General features: G+C 39.5%; 1 protein-coding gene across 1 annotated transcript in view; it reads left to right on the top strand.

Annotated features, from left to right (window-relative positions):
* The window catches only part of CPXM2 (carboxypeptidase X, M14 family member 2), a 74,699-nt gene that overhangs the window by 22,895 nt on the left and 31,545 nt on the right, over positions 1–20,259 (top strand). Inside the window, exons 2-3 of the mRNA XM_086751915.1 lie at positions 225–334; positions 7,169–7,308. Of these exons, the coding sequence (XP_086608041.1) occupies positions 225–334; positions 7,169–7,308 (250 nt within the window). The remainder of the gene's footprint in view (positions 1–224; positions 335–7,168; positions 7,309–20,259) is intronic.

The raw sequence follows: 20,259 nt of genomic DNA, 5'->3' as shown, positions 1-20,259 counted from the left end.
ATAACTATCTGAGACCCTCCAAAAGCCAGATCCTCAGCTGGTGTAAATCAGCATTGCTCCATTGATTTTGAGAGCTGCCATTTCTCATTGACCTCAGTGGTGCCGTGCTCATTTATATCGGCTGAGCCAGTTTGGCACAAGTGGAATCCAGAAACTTTGAATTCTTGTTTGTTTTGTGTTGGTTTTTTTTTTAATTAATTTTTAATCAATCTTTTGTTTTGTAGATTGTCCTCCACTTGGTCTGGAGACATTAAAAATTACTGACTTCCAGCTCCATGCCTCTACAGCAAAGCGGTATGGCCTTGGGGCTCACAGAGGAAGGCTCAATATTCAGGTAACGTTGGAGAATGGCTTAAGGTTGTTCTGTTGTATAAAGAGAACCAATGGACGGTGATCGGTTCTGACTGCTTTGTCAGCTCATGTAATTCAAATGAAGGGGAAACACTGGAATTAGAGAAGTGAGTACAGTGGGTGGATAACCTCCAAACTTGGTGTGCTGAGGATGCAAATCCAAAGAGAGCTCTATGAGCAAGCCAAGGTAAAGGCAGCCCAGAAATGCTCCCTTCCCAGCTGCAGGAAATCGTCCCAGCTCCCTTAGCAATCATCCTGGAAGGAAGCTCACACAGCAAGTTGCTTTTTTTTGTTGTTTGACTGTAGTGAACGACAATGGTGAATTGAAAGCATGGTTTTAAGTGAAGTACTTGCCCTAAGGCAGCTTTTCAGAGGCAATGATTAAATTAAGGCTACCAAAAAATGCTTCAGTTCAGAACTCACCAGCACACAACCTGGTTTAGCTTCTTTTATTTAATACTGCAGATGTGCTTATGTGGTTTATGGGACCAAATTCTATATTCTCATTTCTTATGTTTCTGTTTTCCATTTTTTTAGTGCTGTTTTCTGAATTACAGTCTTTTCCAGTGTAAAAATGTTACTTCTGCGTAATACAACATAGAATGGTTAGGGTGGGAAGGGACCTTCAAAGGTCATCCAGTCCAACCCCCCTGCAAGGAGCAGGGACATCTCCAACCAGATCAGGTTGCTCAGAGCCCCGGCCAACCTGTCCTGGAATGTTTCCAGGGATGGGGCATCCACCACCTTTCTGGGCAACCTGGGCCAGTGTTCTACATGTGAAACTCAAAGTTGTAAAGAGGATACTAGCACCAAGAAAATGGTGACAAATCTCTAATTGTATTTAATTTATTAGTTACTTTTTATTAGACCTTTCATTAGATTTGTTTTTTTTTTTCTCCAGCTGAAGGGGTTTGCTAGTTGATTAACTAAGACTGGGACTAGGAAGGATGAGCTCTAATCAGCAGTGCAGTTTCACATTGTGGCTATTGCAGTGTAATGGTGGGCAGCTGCTGGAAGCAGGGGGACTACTCTTGGTTAAAATCCCACGGTGCAGCTGGGATCTCTTTGCTTCAGCTTCTTCTGTGCCTCTGTATGAACAAGTCTGTAAGCTTCTCTACGTGCGGGGAAAGACTGAGTGAGGTGGCTTGTTTCTTTACTTCATATTCTCTGCTAGGGAAAAAAAAAACCCACAACCCTCATGAACACAAAAATGGCATGAAGATGATGTTCAGATGAGTTCTATAGGAATGTTTAATTATTTTTTTTATAGTTTTGTTTAGATAGCAGCATAAGACCAAGGGCTGTGATGTAAACCTCTGAATTCTTTGTTGGTTCTGGTTCCTCATTTTTTATGCTAAAGTCCAGTTTATTTAAGCACAAGAATGACTGTACTGGTTTAATTCAGGAGTCCATCTAGGTCGGTGTCCTGGCATCACCAGTAACACTGACTTAAAATAAACAAAGAGGTGTAAGAGTCTTGCCTGTGGATGATATTTTCCCTCACTATAGTCCAGAGCCCCTCACAGAAGGGGACAGTCTCTTGCTGGGAAGCCAGCAGAAGTGAGATGCCACTTGGCTCCTCCTTCCCAAAAGCTTCCAGCACTCAGGTCGGACCAAGTCCTTTGTTTCCTTTGGTGTCCTGTCCCCCTGGGACCACTTCTCCCATCCCACCTGCATCTGCTGGGCCTGGCTGATTATAACAAAGATGCTTCCGCTGGTTCTGTGGCAGCGGTTTCTTTTGTGTTTACAGTGAGAACAAGGTCCTCACCTCCACAGCGCAGGGCTGTTGTCCTCTCCCTGCAGCGCTGCATGGAGTTGGGCATAACGACTGTCTGTCCTGTGCAAATTGGGTTTTTAGTCTTCTTTATCCAAATGATGGTGCCTCTTTTTTTTTGGCTATAAAGTAGGGCTTCACAATCTGACACTTCTGCTTGATACAGACTTTTATGTTGTCATTTTCATGAGCTGCATGAATTCTACATGGGTTTCTTCTCCTTGTTATCCAAAAGCTGTGTTTACTTTTTTCTGGTACAGGGACTGAACTGATCCCAGGACTGTGGGAGGCTGACATACAAATAACCTAACAACACCTGCCTTATAGCGAAGTGACTTCTCTGGCTTACTTTTCCTGTTTAAATGCAGCCCCTTTTCTCTGTTACATCTTTACCTCTAATCAAGATTTCTAGTAATCCTCTAATTAAAAGCTTTTAAACTCACTGAAACCTTATCAGTATCCTACAGATACAGTAATTCCCTAAATGCCCTGACCACTTAGTCACAACAGTGACTGACGACTTTAAAAGTATGGGCTTACATTTATTTTTTTTCTTTAGATGCTCCTTCCTTTGGGATTGGCTTAAAATTAATAGCCCTTTAAATTTTTTTTCAGAACCACTTAGAAATTGCAGGTATTTCCCTTGTTGTTTGGGTTTCGGTGCTTAATTTTACTTTGCATTAAGACTTCTGAATTTCAGTAGTATTTAAAAAAAATACATGCTTATAACCACGAATAGGTACTACAGGGGACGGATATATCAGATGGGTAATGAGGTCCCTGGGGATTTCTTTGCTGCTTAAGAGGTTGCAGCAAGCTGAGGAAAGGCAAAAGGCATTGGTATTTAAGCATCTATGTTTTCACGCTGTTTTGTATTGTTCATGAAGAAAAACACTTGGCCCAAGTCAGAGAGACTCTGAGAGGCCCGCGTGCTGCTTAGGTTTCACTGGAGCGCTATGTTAAATGTATGATGATGAGCAATTTCATGGGCTTCCACCTTTGCAGCACGGCCTAGGTATCACCACAGTGCCATCGCAATATTCATGTGACTGTTGTGTTCCTCCCTGAAATAAAACAAAATCCACTCTCTGCTCAATCTCGTCATCTGATGCAAAGTCAGCTGAGAAGCTTAGGGCTCTCCCCAGGTAACTGGCACTACCTCGATGCACAGGGAATTCATGGAATAATGAAGTTTTTCAAAGGCTTCTGAGGGTTATTTTTTTCCGTGTAGATTATTTGAAGCATATGAAATTATTCAAGCAGTGCCATGTTTTATTCCGAACAAGGGCAGGCCTAGCAAGACTGGACAAGACCACCTAGGATGTGCTTCTCTTGTGGCCTTGTGCTGTCCCGGACCTGATTTTGCTCCCAGTCCTGTATAAAACAACATTCAGTGAGGCACTCTGCCTCCAGGGATAAAGGTCATTAGTATTTGTCACTTACAAAATAATTAGCAGTGGTTAAAACCTAAAATAATTAGTGAAATTATGTTTCCTCCCCTTCCTCATGTTCCTGGTTGGAGAAATTCAAACACTGAAAATTAATGAAGCAACGCAATCATGTATATGCAAATAAACAGGATGTATTGTTTTTTGGTTTTTCAGACTTTTTTTCCCTTGTTCCTTTTGAAAAGCTCCATTATCAGAACACAGGCAAAAGACAAAATTATTGAAGTTCTGCGTTCAGCTCGAGTGCTTTAATTCTTCTCTTTCCCACTGGCAGTGGCTGCTATAAATACGTGTGATGAGTAACGCCTTTTTTTTTCCTCCTAAACTTCCTGTGGTAAAATAATGCTTGTGATCACCCTGCTGGGAACAAAGAATTTAAGCAGAAGTGGTTTAATATTAGCTATATTTCTGCTGCTGCTCTAGCTGACTTGTGGTAGAAGACTGAGATTTCTTTCCTTGTTTGAATAAATTTAGGCAGTAATATATTTCTCTTCATTATAAAATAAGGTTTTTGGAACAGTGATAATGTGAGCAAGTGTTTTTTTGTCTTACACATTTCTAACCCAGAAAAGAAACATTAATTAAAATCAGAAGTTATATAATTTGTAAAGGAAACATAACCTTTTGATTCTCCTTTATCTTAGCTTCTGAGTGCATAATAAGCAGTTAATTAGTTTTATTTGAATTACAGTTTTCAGCATTCACATTTCTAGATAACTCGCTCAGGAGTGACTGAAAAAAAAGTCTATTTTTCCCATAACAAGAAGGTATTTCTTCATAAGACACTGCATATTGAGAAATGTTTTTGTATTTGCCTGCGAGCGAAATATAAGCTGGGTTAGACTGAGTTATTCTTGAAAATTCAGCAAAGGAAAAAAGTTTGCATAAGACCTAGTCCTTAGTTCCAGTTTTTATTAGCTCCTTCTTCACTCTCCTACTTAAGAAGATAATGTGTTTAAAATGCATAGCTTAAAGTTATGTATGTCATAACTTGAATCCATTATCTCCATTAATTCGATATACAATTTTTAAATTCAAGTAAAGAGCTTAGTGAGAAAAGGTATCTTGATGTCTGTTCTTTGATTGAATATTTGGTTATAATTGTTCTCATCTTTCAGGAATGAAAGTTTTTTTCCAAGGAAATTTAATAGCAATTTTAACTACTAAATATTTGATTGAGTTTATAAGGTTTTTTAATAGAAACAATATTTTGAAGTGCACACAGGGCAAATTCAAAACTTCAAGTCCCTTAAGAAAAAATACAAACTTGAAGTTTGAAAAGAGATATTTCAACCTAAATTTATTGGAATTATTTTCCATATTTCTAACATTGATTAAACTCCTTTTTTTTTTTTTTTTCAAGTAGTACTTTGTGATAGTTATACACAGACACTAGCTTCTTTTTACCTAGTAAAATTATTCCTTTAGTTTCAGAAAAGCTGATGTCAGGAGATAAGAGATGTCAGGAAATAAGAGAGCAGGAAGAAGTAGCAGCACATTTTCTTTTCTTCTGTGCTCTCTTTGCACCTATTTAAGACCACAGTATTTTAAGCTGTGCGTAACTGTAGGCATGTTGTCCTTTAAAATCCCCATATTTGATATACAACTGAAACATCTGCTTAGCTTTATCTAAATTCAGTTGAAACCATGAAGAGTTAAGTAGGTAATTTTGGGTTGTTTGTTTTTTTTTCCTTTGCAAATAAGCTCTTCTTTTTCTCTTCTGCTTCCTTCTCACTGTAATGTGGAGGAGAAGTTTGCACCCTGAGTGTCACATTGATGGGAAATATCCTTGGCCTGAATGAGGACCAAGGATCCCAGCTGAAGCAATGAGAGATATGGGTACATGGTTTGCAGAAATTGGTGGAATCTCATCTGTGTGAAAGGGATTAGCACGACGCTGGTTCAAGGTGCTCTGCAGATCTTAACACTTCCTGGCAAGCATTGGTTTTAAACCCTAAGGCTACTTCAAATTCCATCTTCTTGTAAAATGCATTGAAACCTTTTCTTGAAAAAGGTTATAACTCAGGTCAGTGATCATATTTGTATTCTCAGGTTTTCCCATTGTTCAGCTCTCTTTGAAGAATTTATCTTCCATTACTAATAGAGTTTTTCTCTGTATCTTGTACTTCAACTTTCATACTAATTTCACTTTAAAATATCAGAGTTAATACATAGAAGTAGGTGGCTTAATGTAATTTTGGTAGATGCAGGAAAAAGTAATTTTTAAGCTGCCCGATCTCAGATTTGAATATTTGAGAAAATTAGAAGTTTTAAGAATTGAATTTCTGTCTATGTTTTGCAGCACTTCCTTCAGATGCCACCAGACTCATGTTGGGAAAAGGGATTAACAACTGCATCTTCTGTTGGAGTTAAGCCCTCCCAATGCCCATTTTGTTAGAACCAGTCTGTAAAACTGAAAGTAGACAGACCCATCAATCTCTGCCACTGTAACTCAGCTACAGCTGTGATATCTGCTAATACTGCTCAGTGGGAAGCTCAGGGATAATTCAGGAAATTTAATTGACAGTTGTGTTCTTGGGTACTTCATTTATGTTTTACAAATACACACATACGTCAACTGAAAATATACGTCAGACAGTAGCTATATACCAGAGCTTTAAGATCTGTCTCTAATATAAACTTAAAAAGTTTTTGAGACTCTTCATTTATATTTGGGCAATATTTAAGGATATCCATTCTTGGAATTGCATGGATGGCAATGATAAATCCACATTAAACACAGATGAAATATTATAAAAATACATGTAGCCTCAGAGAACCATATGGAAAAGCTTCTGTGCTCTCTGTAGCAGTAGCTAGCTTGGTGCCAAACATTTCCTGGGCTTCAGTAACAAGACAAATAACTAAAGACCTCAGATGCTATGTTTCTTTAAATGCTATTTCAAATGTATTTAGAATACAGATTACTCAAAATGCCTTGCAGCTACTTCTTTAAAAAAAGTTGAAAAGGCTGTTTGTGGTGGTTATGCCAGCATGACTTGGGATATAAGTTGGTACACAAGTTGGAGTACAGTTGGGCATTCCTGAATTTTTAACCTTTGACACTCTAGCGATGAAAATTAATAATTCTGGGACCGGAAATTGGTGGGAAATTGTATTACTGTTTCCACAGGCCCTACACTCTCCTTTGTTGCTTCCAGGGGAAAGATTCCTCCAGCACTAAGAGTTCTTTACATGGGTTGGAGCTGGCTTTTTAGGCCTTTCATCACTCTGAAGACCGTGTGTGTAATTTTTTCTGGATAGAGGTTCTATCAGGCCACGGGCACAGACAGGAGCACTGAACTGAAGCTTTGTTTATGCTTCCTAACTCTAACTTAAATTTATATGTAATGGTTCTTAGTTTTTAAAGAGACTTTGCAGAATTTCCCTCCCTGCTTTGAGTAAGAAAATATTTTGGTTGCTCCAAATAGCTGTTGAGAATGACAATCTCAGGGGTCTTAAACTGGCACCAAAGGAGTAAGAGGAATGGATGATGACTTCATGCATCCTTTTTTTTTTTTTTTTTTTTTTTTCCCATGAAAGACCTTCAGATTCTTGGTTCTGATTTATGAAGACAGTTTTGCCTTCCTTTCAGGCAGGTGTTAACGAAAATGATTTTTATGACGGTGCTTGGTGTGCAGGAAGAAATGACCCGTATCAGTGGATTGAAGTAGATGCTCGAAGGCTTACAAAATTCACTGGAGTCATCACACAAGGAAGAAACTCTCTCTGGTCGTAAGTACACACTTACTTTTCTCCATGAGATTCTGAGCTTTCAGACCAAGGAATTCATGTTGTATTGTGTTTTGGTTCTTCAAGGAAAAAAAGAAAGAATGGAAATGGTGTGTGACATCAAGTAATTGAATGGAGGAACAGTGAAAAACAAAGCGATTGTAGATGGCATAAAATACAAGTTTAAGGGTAGCAAACTTCTGGAGTCATCACCTACACCTGGCAAAGAAGCCAATATGATTGCCTCGGATTATTTGTCACCTTGTCAAATTTGCTTGTGTTAAACTTCCTGATTTTTTTCCAATATTTAAATTGATTAGTTTAAATACTGATACTAGTTTAGAATAACCACTCATCTTTGAGATTTCCTAAAATATACACAATAGCCAAATAATAGGTCAAACTCAAAACAACACGATTTTTAAATGAGCAGATACAACAAATTTTATATCTATACTTTTTTTGTTCTAAAGAGAATTTGTAATATCACCAAAAAAAGCATGGTATACGTTGACCAGGACTGCAGTGTTTGGTAACAGGCATGTTGCGCTGTGTTTATGGAAGACCACGCAGTTCAAGCATGCTTGCTAAGCAGCTTTTAGGAAGGTGTGTTTGCCATGAATAAGGCAGCAGCATTGGTCTAGGAAGGCAATCCAGCCACACATAGCCCAGGAGCTCGGCTTTGGTCGGAGGGTGCTGCCCTCCTCCAACGCTGAAAGCATTCATGAGCTTTCTGGTTACTGCTTGTGTTACAGAAGGAGTACAAGGTTCTAGGAAATAACTGTTTTGCACAGACTTGTGCAAAACATTTTTTTTACATGATTTACTCATTCGTGACCTGCTTCTGAGTGTAGGTCCCAGATTGTTCTGTAATACAGCCAGTGTGAATGAGGGGAGAATTGTGTATGAGGAATTCAGCAACCGGCTGGCATAAACAGAAACTGAAGGTGATGCTTGTTTTTATTTTTTCCTGATCTTTGCAGTGTTTGTTCAGTCTCTTACTTTTTTGTTGAGTTTCACTGCATTATGTAAGCCAATAATTCCACTTGTGCTGCTAGACATTTGACCAAGTATATAGGAGATCACAGCCTTACGTCCTTTCTGGTCATACCTCTCACTTGAGAAAATGAATGTGCCATATAATAAAAGGCAAGCCAGAAAAATAGCATTATATCTAAGAAAAAAGAGGATTTTTTTTTCCTTCTATAGTTTAATTTTCTGTGTTTTTTAAAATTTCTTCTAACATTGCTGTGGGAGTAGGAACCTTTTTGGCAATAAGGTTTCTATATTTATTCCACATTGTTCTGTATTAGGTTGATAATTACTGTAGCAAAGTCTTATTCTTTTCTATATTCATACTCTTGACACTGCTGTTCCTGTCAACACCAGTGCTGCACTGCCTCGTCTTGTATTGCTATTTTTAGTTCAGCTGTATTGCGAGTTTACAGCAGGACCTGACGCTCTATTTATAGTTGGTATTCACAGTCGTCTTTTTTCAGTTTGGTTTTTAAATTACTGAATCTTGCTTTTGCCCTCTTCATCCACGACGAGTTGGTGGGCAGAAGCCTGAGGGTCTGCAGGAAGAGCAGGGTTGGTGCTGGGAGAGCAGGTCCAGGCTCCTTCTGGATTGTTTTTTTTCAGATTTGCAGAGAAACAGGCATGTAGGAGTGAAGATTGTTTCAACAGGAGCAGCTGCGCTGTGGGGCAGGCTAACGTCTCCTGGAAAACACATCCTGCAAGACTGAGCTTTGCCCCATGGAGGGGCCAGGGGAGTGGGGAGAAATAGTCCCAGGAAGGGGTGACCTCCAGCTTGCAGGCAAGGGATTGCCGTGGAGGTGGCTGCTTTTGTCAAAGTGTGATGGCCTCCATCTCACTTGGTGTCTCGTGATACAGCCTTGGCTGTGGGACCTGGAGTTCACTTCATTTCTCTTGAGAGACCTCATTTTCTCTCTTCCCTCAGAAAAGTGAACAAACAGAATCAGTGTAGGTGATGTTTGTGTGCTTTACTTCTGCACGTGTAAGTCCTTAGATTTTAAAAATAACTTTGTACTCCCTGAGGTACCAGAGTAGATGCTCGTGCTTTCAAAAGAGTTTAGACTGATGTATGCAGCCCTCACTGGGGCCAACAGTGGTGTCCTGGGCTTTCCAGAACCTCGGCACCTGGGAACATCGTACCCAGGAAGACGACAGATGCTGCTTTCTGAATTAATCATGTTGTTGTGTCTGAAGGATGATTTTCTCCGTATGACTTTCTACCCCAATTCCTCCAGCAGTCAAAAAAGTGAGAAGAAAGGAAAAATGAAATCCTGGTGTGCAGAAGAGCTATGCAAAGGGAAATTGAATCCAGACAAGAGTAGGCACCTTGAGCTTGGAGCAGAGGTTGCCTTAGGATGGGATTCAGAGGCACTTGTGGAAGCCTTGGTACTTTGGCCATCAGAAGAGACAACGACCTGACCGTAGCCATAAGGCTTGCATGCAGTGAATGCAAGCCAAACCAGGAGAAACAGGCTGGTAGGACTTTTACTGGCATGGGCAGGTCCTTTTGTGACTATTTTGCTATAATGAGCAGTTGAAGCGAAGGACACTCATCTTCCTTCTCTTGTACTTAGCTACTGACTTGTGATGGTATCAAAAAGGACGATTTATGATATGAAGGTTTGTACGAAAAGATAGCATTCTGTTACCTGAGGCATCTTCCCAACTTCAAAGTTATGTGACAAGAATTTAGTGCTTTTCTAACTAATAGAAACATATGTTGGAGAATAAGCTTACTTCAGGTCTGAGAGCCAAAAACCACCCCTCTGATCGCTGTTGTATTAGAAGCAAAAGTCTGCCAAGCTTGAGAGCCAAGGTAAGATTTTTATTTAAGCCTTGGAGACTTTCCCAGCATTATTCAGAAAAGGAAAAAAGAATCAAGCCACTAGGATATATGGTAGGTTCACTGATGTTATTGTGTGATGGTGATAAAGAATCAGAAAAGCAACCTTTTTTTTTTTTTTTTCCTCTCTGCATTGAACAAGAAACTTTTTAAAAGTGGAAAAATATACCTAACTGAAAGTTCTCTCTGAGCTTCTGCCTAGATCAGATTTGTTCCTGTCCTGGTCCCTTTGGCTTCCTGCTGCTGACTTGATGAGGACGTGAAAAATGACAGGGGAGAGCAGACGAGGACACTCTGCTGAATCCTGCAGCAAATAACTTTGCCCCTCGCTGCAGGGCTGCAACATCTGGATTATCAGCAGTCTGGCTTTTGATTCATCATGTGTCTGATGCTGTAGCCAGGGCTAGTCTACTGGTGCTGGTGGTGGAAGCAACACTTTTTTTTTTTTTTTTAATACCATGGGCAACAGATGAATTGAAGGTTACTCTTGACACAATGCAAAGAACGCAAAAAAAGCAGGAGGCTTTCACTTTCTGTATGCTGACAGGAATTGCTTCACCTCAGTCAGTTCTTTCCCAATTTCACTTGAAAACTCGCTATTTCTTGTCTGTCTTTCCCTGCAGGCTTTGGCTCTTCTTGCCTGTCCAGGGCTCTTGAGACACAAGAGCCTTGAGGAGGAAGAAGCCAAGGTGCAGAAATAGCACTTGAAAGCACAGATGACCGGACTAGAGAAAGAAGAAATCCATGCTTAGTTAGTAATGAATACGTGAATTGTTTAATCATTTCCTTTTTAAGGAAAAACACTTCTGAGTCAAATTTTGTGTTCTAACTGCCTGGCTGCGAATTCCATGATAGTCATGTGGAATCAAATATTTCTGCTTGGGTTTTTGTGTGGGGGTGGGGGCGGGGGGAGGGTTTTTTTTTGTTGTTGGGGTTTTTTTTCTCTCCTTTAACAAGCAAAAACAGACTTTGGACAAAACTTCCTGAATTTGAGGAGTCTTTACTAGTCAAAACAAGCATGAGGACTCAAAGGCTGCTGCTGCTCAGGCACCTCAGGCATTCTTGGGAAACCTGAAATCATGGCAAAGCACTCTTGTGCAATGGCGCACTCTTTAGATTATCCAGAAGATCTGTAGATGTTGAATTTCACAGATTAAGTGGGGCCCAGATGCAAGAACCAGGACTTCTTTTTAATTTTTACACCAAAGTGTAAAAGTCTAAATGGCACAGTGTGGGTTGATATGAATAAAAGCGAACACCTTGAGAGTGGGCAGAATATCGGTTCCTATGTGCAAACTAAGAACATCTGGAGATGGGTGTCTCTGGGCAGTCACCGTACTGTTTCACTATAAATATCCAGTAGTTGACAGACAGATGTCAGTGGCATCTCTTTGCAGAGATGCTTTGTTTGCCTTCTCAGGCTAGAGGAAGTTGGGAGTGCTATGACCTTTTAGAAAGGGTTGTGGCATCCTCTGAGAGATGAGTGGTGCCATAGTTGGGCTACAAGAGGGTTCATGGCTGAATATTTGGGGGAAAAATTCTTTATATTGCTATAATTCTTTATATTGCTGCCAATACATTTTTCAATTTTATGAACCAAGTATCTTTAAACAACTGTTCAGGGCTGTTGAGTGGGACACTGGAAGCATCACCGTGGAATAGTGCCATACATTTAAAGCAAAGATGTAATAGTTTAAAATATGCACTCTCTTGACAGAGGTGGGAAAAATATTAATCACTCTTAGCAGTTTGGTGAGAATCTAAAAAACATAGGAAACATATTTCCCACAACCCAAACAATCTTTTGATAATTCAGCACAGTCTTTTGCATCAAGAGAAAACCCACATGTCTAAATAGACTCAATGTGTACTGTCTGTAATACAAAGCTTCAGGCTGTTTCAACGCAGAGTGTGTTTTGATCTGTAGAAAGGGATGAAATGTTTCACTCAGTGAGATGTATTTGTGACTTGATGCATTTGATTAAAATCAGTCTTTCAGCCATGTTAAATTATGTACTATCACTGCATGTCAGGAAATAACAAAATGACAACAATGACAAAAAGTGTGGATGGAATAATTTATGCAGAATGCTCAAATCCCAAAGCAAAATTCTGTAATTTTTAGACAAAATCAAAACAGACTTATTTCCAAGTATGTTTTCTCTAAGACCTTTCAGCCTTATGAAAATACTGAGGAATTTTTACTCTTTCGTAAAATATTTGTCTTTTAGAAAAAGAACAAAAAAAAAGAGGGGGGAGTGGTGGCAACTTTCAAAGTCCGATTCGCGTAGAAATTAGTCTGCCTGCCTTGCAAACCTGCAGCAGGGCTTAAAAGGCTTGTTGCTTGGAGGAGATAGCAAATCAATGGCATTGCTGGCTGGAAGGAATAATTATGATGGCTTACACATACTGCTTGCTTTTAAACTGACCCATTTCTAAACTGGTTATTTTTGTCCATCGCTGTTGAAGCCATGTTTTAAGCTAGTGTAGACACCATCACACATTCCCTACTGTGCCACTTGTTTTGATTTCCTTGTGCTACTCCTTAGGGATAGCAAATAATAAATATCCAACAGATTTGATTTTTTTTTTTCTTTTGGTCTAATCATGCTTTTCCTAAAGGCAGGGTATTTGTAATCGATTAGGGGAATAATTTAGTAATTTCTGTAGTATACCCTCAGCCTTCTCTGTCTGCAGTGCAGCCCTTCATGATGCCCCAGCATCTCTTTTGACAAACTGTTCTTAGGCAACTGTTGTTCTGTAGCAAGCTCGGTGCCTTCCAGAGACATAGTTGAGGATAAATTTAGGTCAGTGCAGTTTACTTGCTTCTAATGTTGGCGCTACAACATTCTGCTTTTTCTTTGGTCACAAAATGAATATGTTGCCTCAAATTTTAATTTATTGCTTTACTCACTGGTGATTCCTCAGGAGCTGAGATTTGCTTTTATGGACAGTCTGTACGTGAGGATTGCAAGGTGATAAACTTGCTTGCAAGAGGATAAAAATTCTTGCTTCTTCCCCAGTTTATCAGCCATTCATGGTATTTAGATCATGGTCTTAATAGTAAGATTTGCTTCATGAAGAGATAATCACATCAGAATCTTCAGTATTCCAACAACAAGAGTATAAAGAGCCGTGATTATCCATCCAGTGCAACTATGTTGGCATTTGGGACCATATAATAATTACTCATATGTATTTAGGTTGTTTCTACAGATTCCTAAGAAAATAGAATTTTGCACTGTACATGCAAAGAGGGGACAAAATACAACAGCGCGGTGCTGCTTTTGAAAGCATAGTAGAATAAAGTCAAAATCCTGTCCGGCTCACAAGGAGAACAGACATATACATAGCATTAACTTTCAAAGCACTACCTCGTGTCCCCAAACAGCGACTGTGAAAACACGCCCTGATGAAACTTCAGTAGATTGAATGAAAATGTCTTGGTGTTTCATCCAAATCATGTCACAAAATAAGCAGCTGCTCTGCACCGACATGAATTGTTATGGCGCATCAAATCAGTGCAAATTGTTATTTGCCCTGACTGGGCGACAGGACTGCAGAGATTATTACAGCTCACATTCTCATAGAGTGAACTGTTCCAAATCCACTGAAATCACATCAAATATATTGATGGAGTTATAAAACAACCTGAACTCAGCGCAGGAAAACCTCCCTTGACATATTAGTGTCATTAGTTACATATTATACTAGTGTTTATGATTGTTTTTCTTGATTAGCTATATTTTCCATTAACTGGCTTGGTGGAGCCATCTCACAGGATTTCAGTTGTTGCAGCACCAAGAGTCAGCCTTTGGCAGCTTCAGACTCAAGTGCTCTCCAATTACTTACTTCTTCCAATTACTCCAATTCCTGTGCCATGTTCATCTTCCACCTCAATTCCTGCACCCTACGAATTGGTGCAGAGCTCGTCACTGCCAATGAACACTCACCATCCGCTCCTGGCGTTGGAGAACTGGGTTTGTGGCCAGTTCCGATAATCCCACGTTGGTGGCGTTCTGACAGCACACCCAGAAATGTATTTATACTTTCACAAGTTTGACAAAAATGTCAGAACCGATGCTGTTCTGTTGCGGGTATGATCCGTCATGGTGCACTTGCTCCAGTTGCGATTCTCTTGCTGAAGACTTGGTGACTTATGGTGTGGGAGGGAGCAGGTCACTGCCATCCCCAGGAGAAAGGCGGATGAGCCTCACTGAGGATGCTCAGAAGTGGAAGGAGACAGAAAGATGTAGTGAGGCAGTGCCTGTAGAATTTTCTCCTCAAATATGTGACTGATTTACAAAGGCATGATAGGCACAAACAAGAGTGGAAAATGAAAAATGTCACAAAGGATGTTTAGAAGAAAAGGAATCACAGCTTGGTTGTGTTTAGCAGATATAGAAGATATGAAAGAGGAAAGTCAGCTGTAGTAAGAATTTCAACACCTGCAGATCTCTTTGCAAAGAGCAACCCAAAATGAGAAGTGTTAAGACCATAAGATTTTTGGGGCAGAGGATCTTTGACCCCACACAGGAGGCCTGGCACCTTCAGGTGTTACTATGTGAATGTACAACAGCAAAAGGAAACACCCACAGCTGGCACCAGGTTTTTTATAAAGGTCAGAGATTAAAATCTTACAAAAACCTGTCTGCAAGTGGCAGACATTGGGTGGGAAATGCATTGGTAACCCCAGCTCCTCCTCAGTTTGAAGAGAGCTTTGAAATATCTGTGCTTAATTCTTTCTGAGCAAGTGAAATTCTGGCCCTGAGCTTTTCTTTGTAGGGCCTCCGAAGACTTGAATTTCACAGCAGTATATTAATTTGAGTCAGCTAGAAGCAATTTTAAAAATTCAACAAAGATTTCAATTATTAAAAAAAATACCCTTGCTTGCTAGTCAGGCTCCATCTCTTAAATCATATTTATATTAATTACTTTGTAAAACTCCCTGGGCTACCTGTGGTTAGCCTGAGCATTTTTTGACTTGGCTTGTTTTTGAAACTGTTGGGCAGTGGGTGATTTTTATCAGCATAAGTATTATTATAGATTATTAATATTAATGGTTTTACATTTAATTGCATGAGACTACAAATGACTTTTTCAAGCAGAAAGCTATTTAATTGTAGCATGCTGATTCTCCTGTATGAGTACAGTTTAAGGTTTTCCTAGCATTTTTTTGGTATAGAGGTTCTGCTATTTCAAGTATTTTGGCTTGTCAGCTTATCTATTACTGGAGGATACACATCTGTGTGCCTGTCTGGTTCTATTTTCTATTAATTTTAGGGTTTTGTAATGCAGATAAATCAGATTATCATGACAGTAGAAGAATAATACGGTCAGCTGGAGCCAGGTCCTTTGTAGATGATGCTAATGTGAACTCTGCTAATGGTTGCTGCTTTCATCCCCAGCATCCCCGCCACTGTGGGCTTGAGCTTCTGCTGACCAGCACCTGCCAACCTTCCTCATTTATCTCAAATCATGTGGGGTTTTAGTGAGGGGGAGAAGCATCCTTAGAGACTAGGATAAGAGTATCAGATTGATTTTACTTGTTGCTTAGTAAGCTTCCTGTAATTGAGAAGCTTCGCCTTAGAACATTACGTGGACCAGATGCTGTTCAAACAAAATAAAACCATATCCAAAGAGTCAGAAGTTGTGGCTGATATACTCACCTACAGCTGAAAGCTTGGCATCTCTCCACTACTTCTCATCTAGCACTCATTGTGTGCTATGCTGAGTTGGGATTCATCTGTGTGTCTGATACAGATAAAGAAAAGGAAGCAAATTATACTGGCAAAGGCAAGGCAGTAAGATGTTTTGTTGTTCCGGTGCTGTCATGATGCTTTCCCTGTCCTCAGTAGCCTGATGATGTGGTTAGATAGGAAAAGCTGATTCTCTGGACAGGAACGTGCCAAGGCTGCAGGAGATCTGCTTTTAATTCTCTGCTTTGATTCAGGTTTCCTCTCTGTCCCTCGGCAAGTCCCTTAATCCCTCCACTTGTCTTTTTTTTTTGGATGGAAATGAGTGAGTTGGACATTTCCGTGCATCACAAGAAACTGAATTTAAAATCAAAGATGTTCAAATAAGTCTTGTCTAAAGCTAATGCATTACAGATAAAAACCAAGTAACTAACCAACTAATTAAGAATAATAAAAAATCCAGCACATTAATGAATTTGATTTTTTTTTTTTGCATTTATTTTCTGTGAAACGAATTGATTAATGTTGGCAATAGATACTGAGTTTTTTTCAGATGGGTTTCTCCTGCAGACATAAGGCTGGCATAACTTTTAAAAAGGATTATTAATGGGAAACACCTAAATCCAAATGATTCCTGCTAAATCTGTGTCTTGTGGTCCTTTATTATCATTGATGGAATTTGTGAGGCAGTCATGTAAGCAGCACTTTGTGCTAGAGCATGATGAACTGGAGGTAACCTCGAATGCTTTTGAAGACACTGTCATGCAATAACTTCTGTATTGCCTAGCTTCCTGCCAAGAAAGATCTCGATAATAAACACACTTTTTTTTTTTCCCCTGAATGCTGGCATGGGACTTTCCCTGAATTATATCTCCTTAATTCTATAAACCCAAAAAAATATTTGAGGAATATAATAGTAGGTCCAGGGAGGTTTTACAGAGTGAATTGAGAAGAGATTCTCTAAAACAACGTAGGGACACGCTAAGTACTGTAAAGCTTTATAGCTTTCTTCCAGCTTTCCCTGGATAGCTTTATTGTTCAGTGCTGATGGACCCGGGAAGATTCGACGTTAGGATTTGCAGAAATTAATGTCTGCAAATCCCAAACCCATTGAGATGGATCTTCTTGTCGTTAAGTAACAACACAAAGCAGATGGCTTTCCCCATTACTTCTTCTAGCACAAGGCTTTGCTTTACCTGTTGAGTTTCTGTGACGGATTTCCCTGAAAGCCTTAGATTTCAGTGTCTACATGAATAAGCTGAGCAGCGTATATGTATTAAGCTCTTCATTTCCAGAAAGCACCGTGCTTTTACTGTAAGCAGACTGGCTGTTGACTCGAGCATGTGCAATGCATCCATCTGCTTCCTGGAAGCATCAGACCTCCCGTGCTGTACACGTGTAGAAAATCTGCAGCTTTCGAGAAGATTTAATACGTGAATGCTCTTCTGCTGGTCTACATCTGTAGAAATATCTGGGAGTTTAAGATGCTCAGCTGCCAAGTCAGAAGCCCTGTGCATTAGCTTCTGCTAGTTTTCCAGGTACTCCGAACACATGAATGCACATGGTGTTACCCTTCCCCACAGTGAGGATGTGATTTCAAGGCAGATGATGACATTTCTGAGGAAAATCTGAAATTACAGCAGCCTTCTTAATAGTGGCAGAAGCTGTTTTTCTTACAACGTTGGAAAAAAAGGGAAGAAATGAAGCCCCTAGAGGCAATTTTGCATTTAGAGCCAGAGGGAGAAGGATCTGGTCACTTGGGATGGTTTTATTCAGCATCTAAACAAATGCAAAGTGGATGCGAATTCTGTACAGGCAAGCACAGATAATAGGATGTGGTGTGTGACCTAACGTATTACAGTGATTTATCTCCTTCCATGACCCTCTGTAGTCCTTCTATACTGCAAATGTACAAGACTGGATGTAGTCCCATTTCTGTTTTAATTGGCAGACTGCCCCTGAAAAGCCTGTTACTTGTTGTCACTCAAGATGGAATATGTCTACAACTGATTAATATACATTTTCTTTTGGGAGAAGTTTGAACCTTTGTAACTCTAGGGAGTGAGAAAATTAAAATATGGTAAATAAAAGTCCTAAATTTGAAGTATTAGTGTAACAGTAACATTTCCTTATGCTGGTTCTTTTAAAAACTGTCTGTATAAGACGTGATTTTCTTACAGATTTCTCAATTATACAAAATCTCCACTGTTAACTTGTTTTTGTGTGGTTGTGATACTTTGTTTGAAAATTTTTTTTAGGTCTAGAGTAATGAATGTGGATGTATTGTGTTTGTCCTCCTAATCTTATTTGTGCACTTGAAGTAAAAAAAGTTCTGTAATACTTCAGAAGTATTCTTATTTTTCCTCTTCCTGGAGTTTTGATGTTGACCATTTCCAAAATTCCTAATTTCCACCCCTGCTAGATGTAAATTGCCTTCCTTCAGCTTATGATCACAGTGAAATCTTCTGGTGCAAGTGTCAGGTTATTGCAGAAGCTGAAGGAAGAAAGCAGGTTTTTTACAAGAGTTAGTAGAAACTTATATAGCATGCTGAAGTCACTGTCTATTTTGTTGCGTATCATTTTATAGCCGAAGACTTGAGATGCCAGCATGGCACTTCACAGATCCCTGGCAAATCCCCTACCCCAGGAAATTTTCTGCTGACAGGCAGACAATTAGTATTTTCAGAGGGCTGTTAAACAAAATTTGTTAATTTTGTTTAACAAATGTTGAAGTAGTGCGTGCATTACAGGTGGCAGATACATTAATCTTTTCAATATAATAATAAAAAGTTCCATCTGCTGGGCAATAGTCAAGATTTTTCCATTTAAAACAACATAAATGTCAAAATCTCTTCCTTGAAGAAGGCTGGTGAAAGATTTGCAAAGGGTTGGTTCAGTGTGTAAAACAGCTGGGTTTGTTCAGTTACTTTTTTCAAAATCGCGTGATATCTCACTTTTGACTTTTTGAGGTATTAGCAAACTACATAGAGAAGTGTTTTTCTAAATTCTACTAAACATTTACCTAACCCTTGAGTTTAGGTGTCACTGTAAGTCAGGACATCAGTTTGAATCTTCTGTGTAAGTGGGACCACTGTTACTTGGAAAATGAAATAGCAGGTGGAAATTCAAAGTTACAAATTTTCTAATGCCATGCACTGACATAGGCATTATTTGAAGACCACTATTTTCTACAAGATGTAGTTTGAGGGAGCTTGTGCTGATTTTGTGGCTGACGAATTGGCTCTTGTTCTGCCCCTGCCCCTTTTTTGGTCTTCACTAGAAGCCTGACTCTCTTTTAGTGAACACATACAAACTAACTTGTCCCCTTAAACATAAACACAGTGAAGTCAATGTGTGTGTTTGTTGGTTGCTTGCTAATGTTATTTGTTGATTTTAAAAGAAAGAAAAACAAACAAAGTTGCATTTGTATGGGTGCGCTACAAGGGGAAGATTTTCTCATGTGTGTTGTCCTTCCAGATACTCCAATCTCTCTGATCCATGTGCTTCTCCCGTAACTGCCGAAATTGCCCCATTCTTCTTTCCAGTCCCAAGAGCTTTCCTTACCCTGGTTTCACTCTGACTGTACCTTGGCTAAGAACCCGTGTTACAGAATGTCTGCTCTAGAGAACTGCTGGTTACGCACCATCGGTTCATATACATGTAAATAGATTTTAATCATCCTGGACTGACTCTAGAGTACAAAGATTCCTCCAAGCCACAACTCTCCTCCAAGTCACTGCCTATTGAAACCAGGAAGGTGTTAGGGGGGAAAAAAAAAGAAATTACTGCTGCCCTTTCAGACCAACAAATAGGAGAGGAGAGTCAGGGCACGACCTTCTCCAAAGCTGTATACACATCACCACGAGCTTTAACTCCACTCAGAATATAGGAAGCAGCATTTTATTTCTCCTCGTGCTCTTTAGCTGAACACAGACAAGGAACAATTTAAGCATGAATGAAGACTTTGCTTTTTTTAGAATAAATGAGATTTTGCTGTAAATCAGATAACAGGCCGCTAGGAAGATGAGCCTACGGAAGACTGATCGAGCTGTTGTAGTAGTGCACTAGTGCTGTGATCAATTGGACTCTGCTGTGCAGAGACAGGGTTGTCTCTTTGTTCCTCTCTGTTGCTAATAAATACATGAATGACTGCAGGCTTCAGTCATTCTTGTATTGGAAGAAATGGAAATTTTGCTGGTTGAAATTCACGGACTTTTCATCCTAGAGGATTTATTATTTTTTTTCTATCCCCTCTGATAGTAATAGCAGAAGTAATAAAAGTTCTGTAGCTGAAAAGGTAAGATTTTTGAACACAGTGGATTCTAGATAAGCCATTTATCCCAAAATCTGCATATAAAAGGAAAGGAGAGCAGTAATCCC

The sequence above is a fragment of the Chlamydotis macqueenii genome, chromosome 7, assembly GCF_036417535.1.
Source record: "Chlamydotis macqueenii isolate bChlMac1 chromosome 7, bChlMac1.mat, whole genome shotgun sequence".
Taxonomy (NCBI): domain Eukaryota; kingdom Metazoa; phylum Chordata; class Aves; order Otidiformes; family Otididae; genus Chlamydotis; species Chlamydotis macqueenii.
Note: the sequence above shows the minus strand (reverse complement) of the source record. Positions and strands in the feature narration are given on the sequence as shown.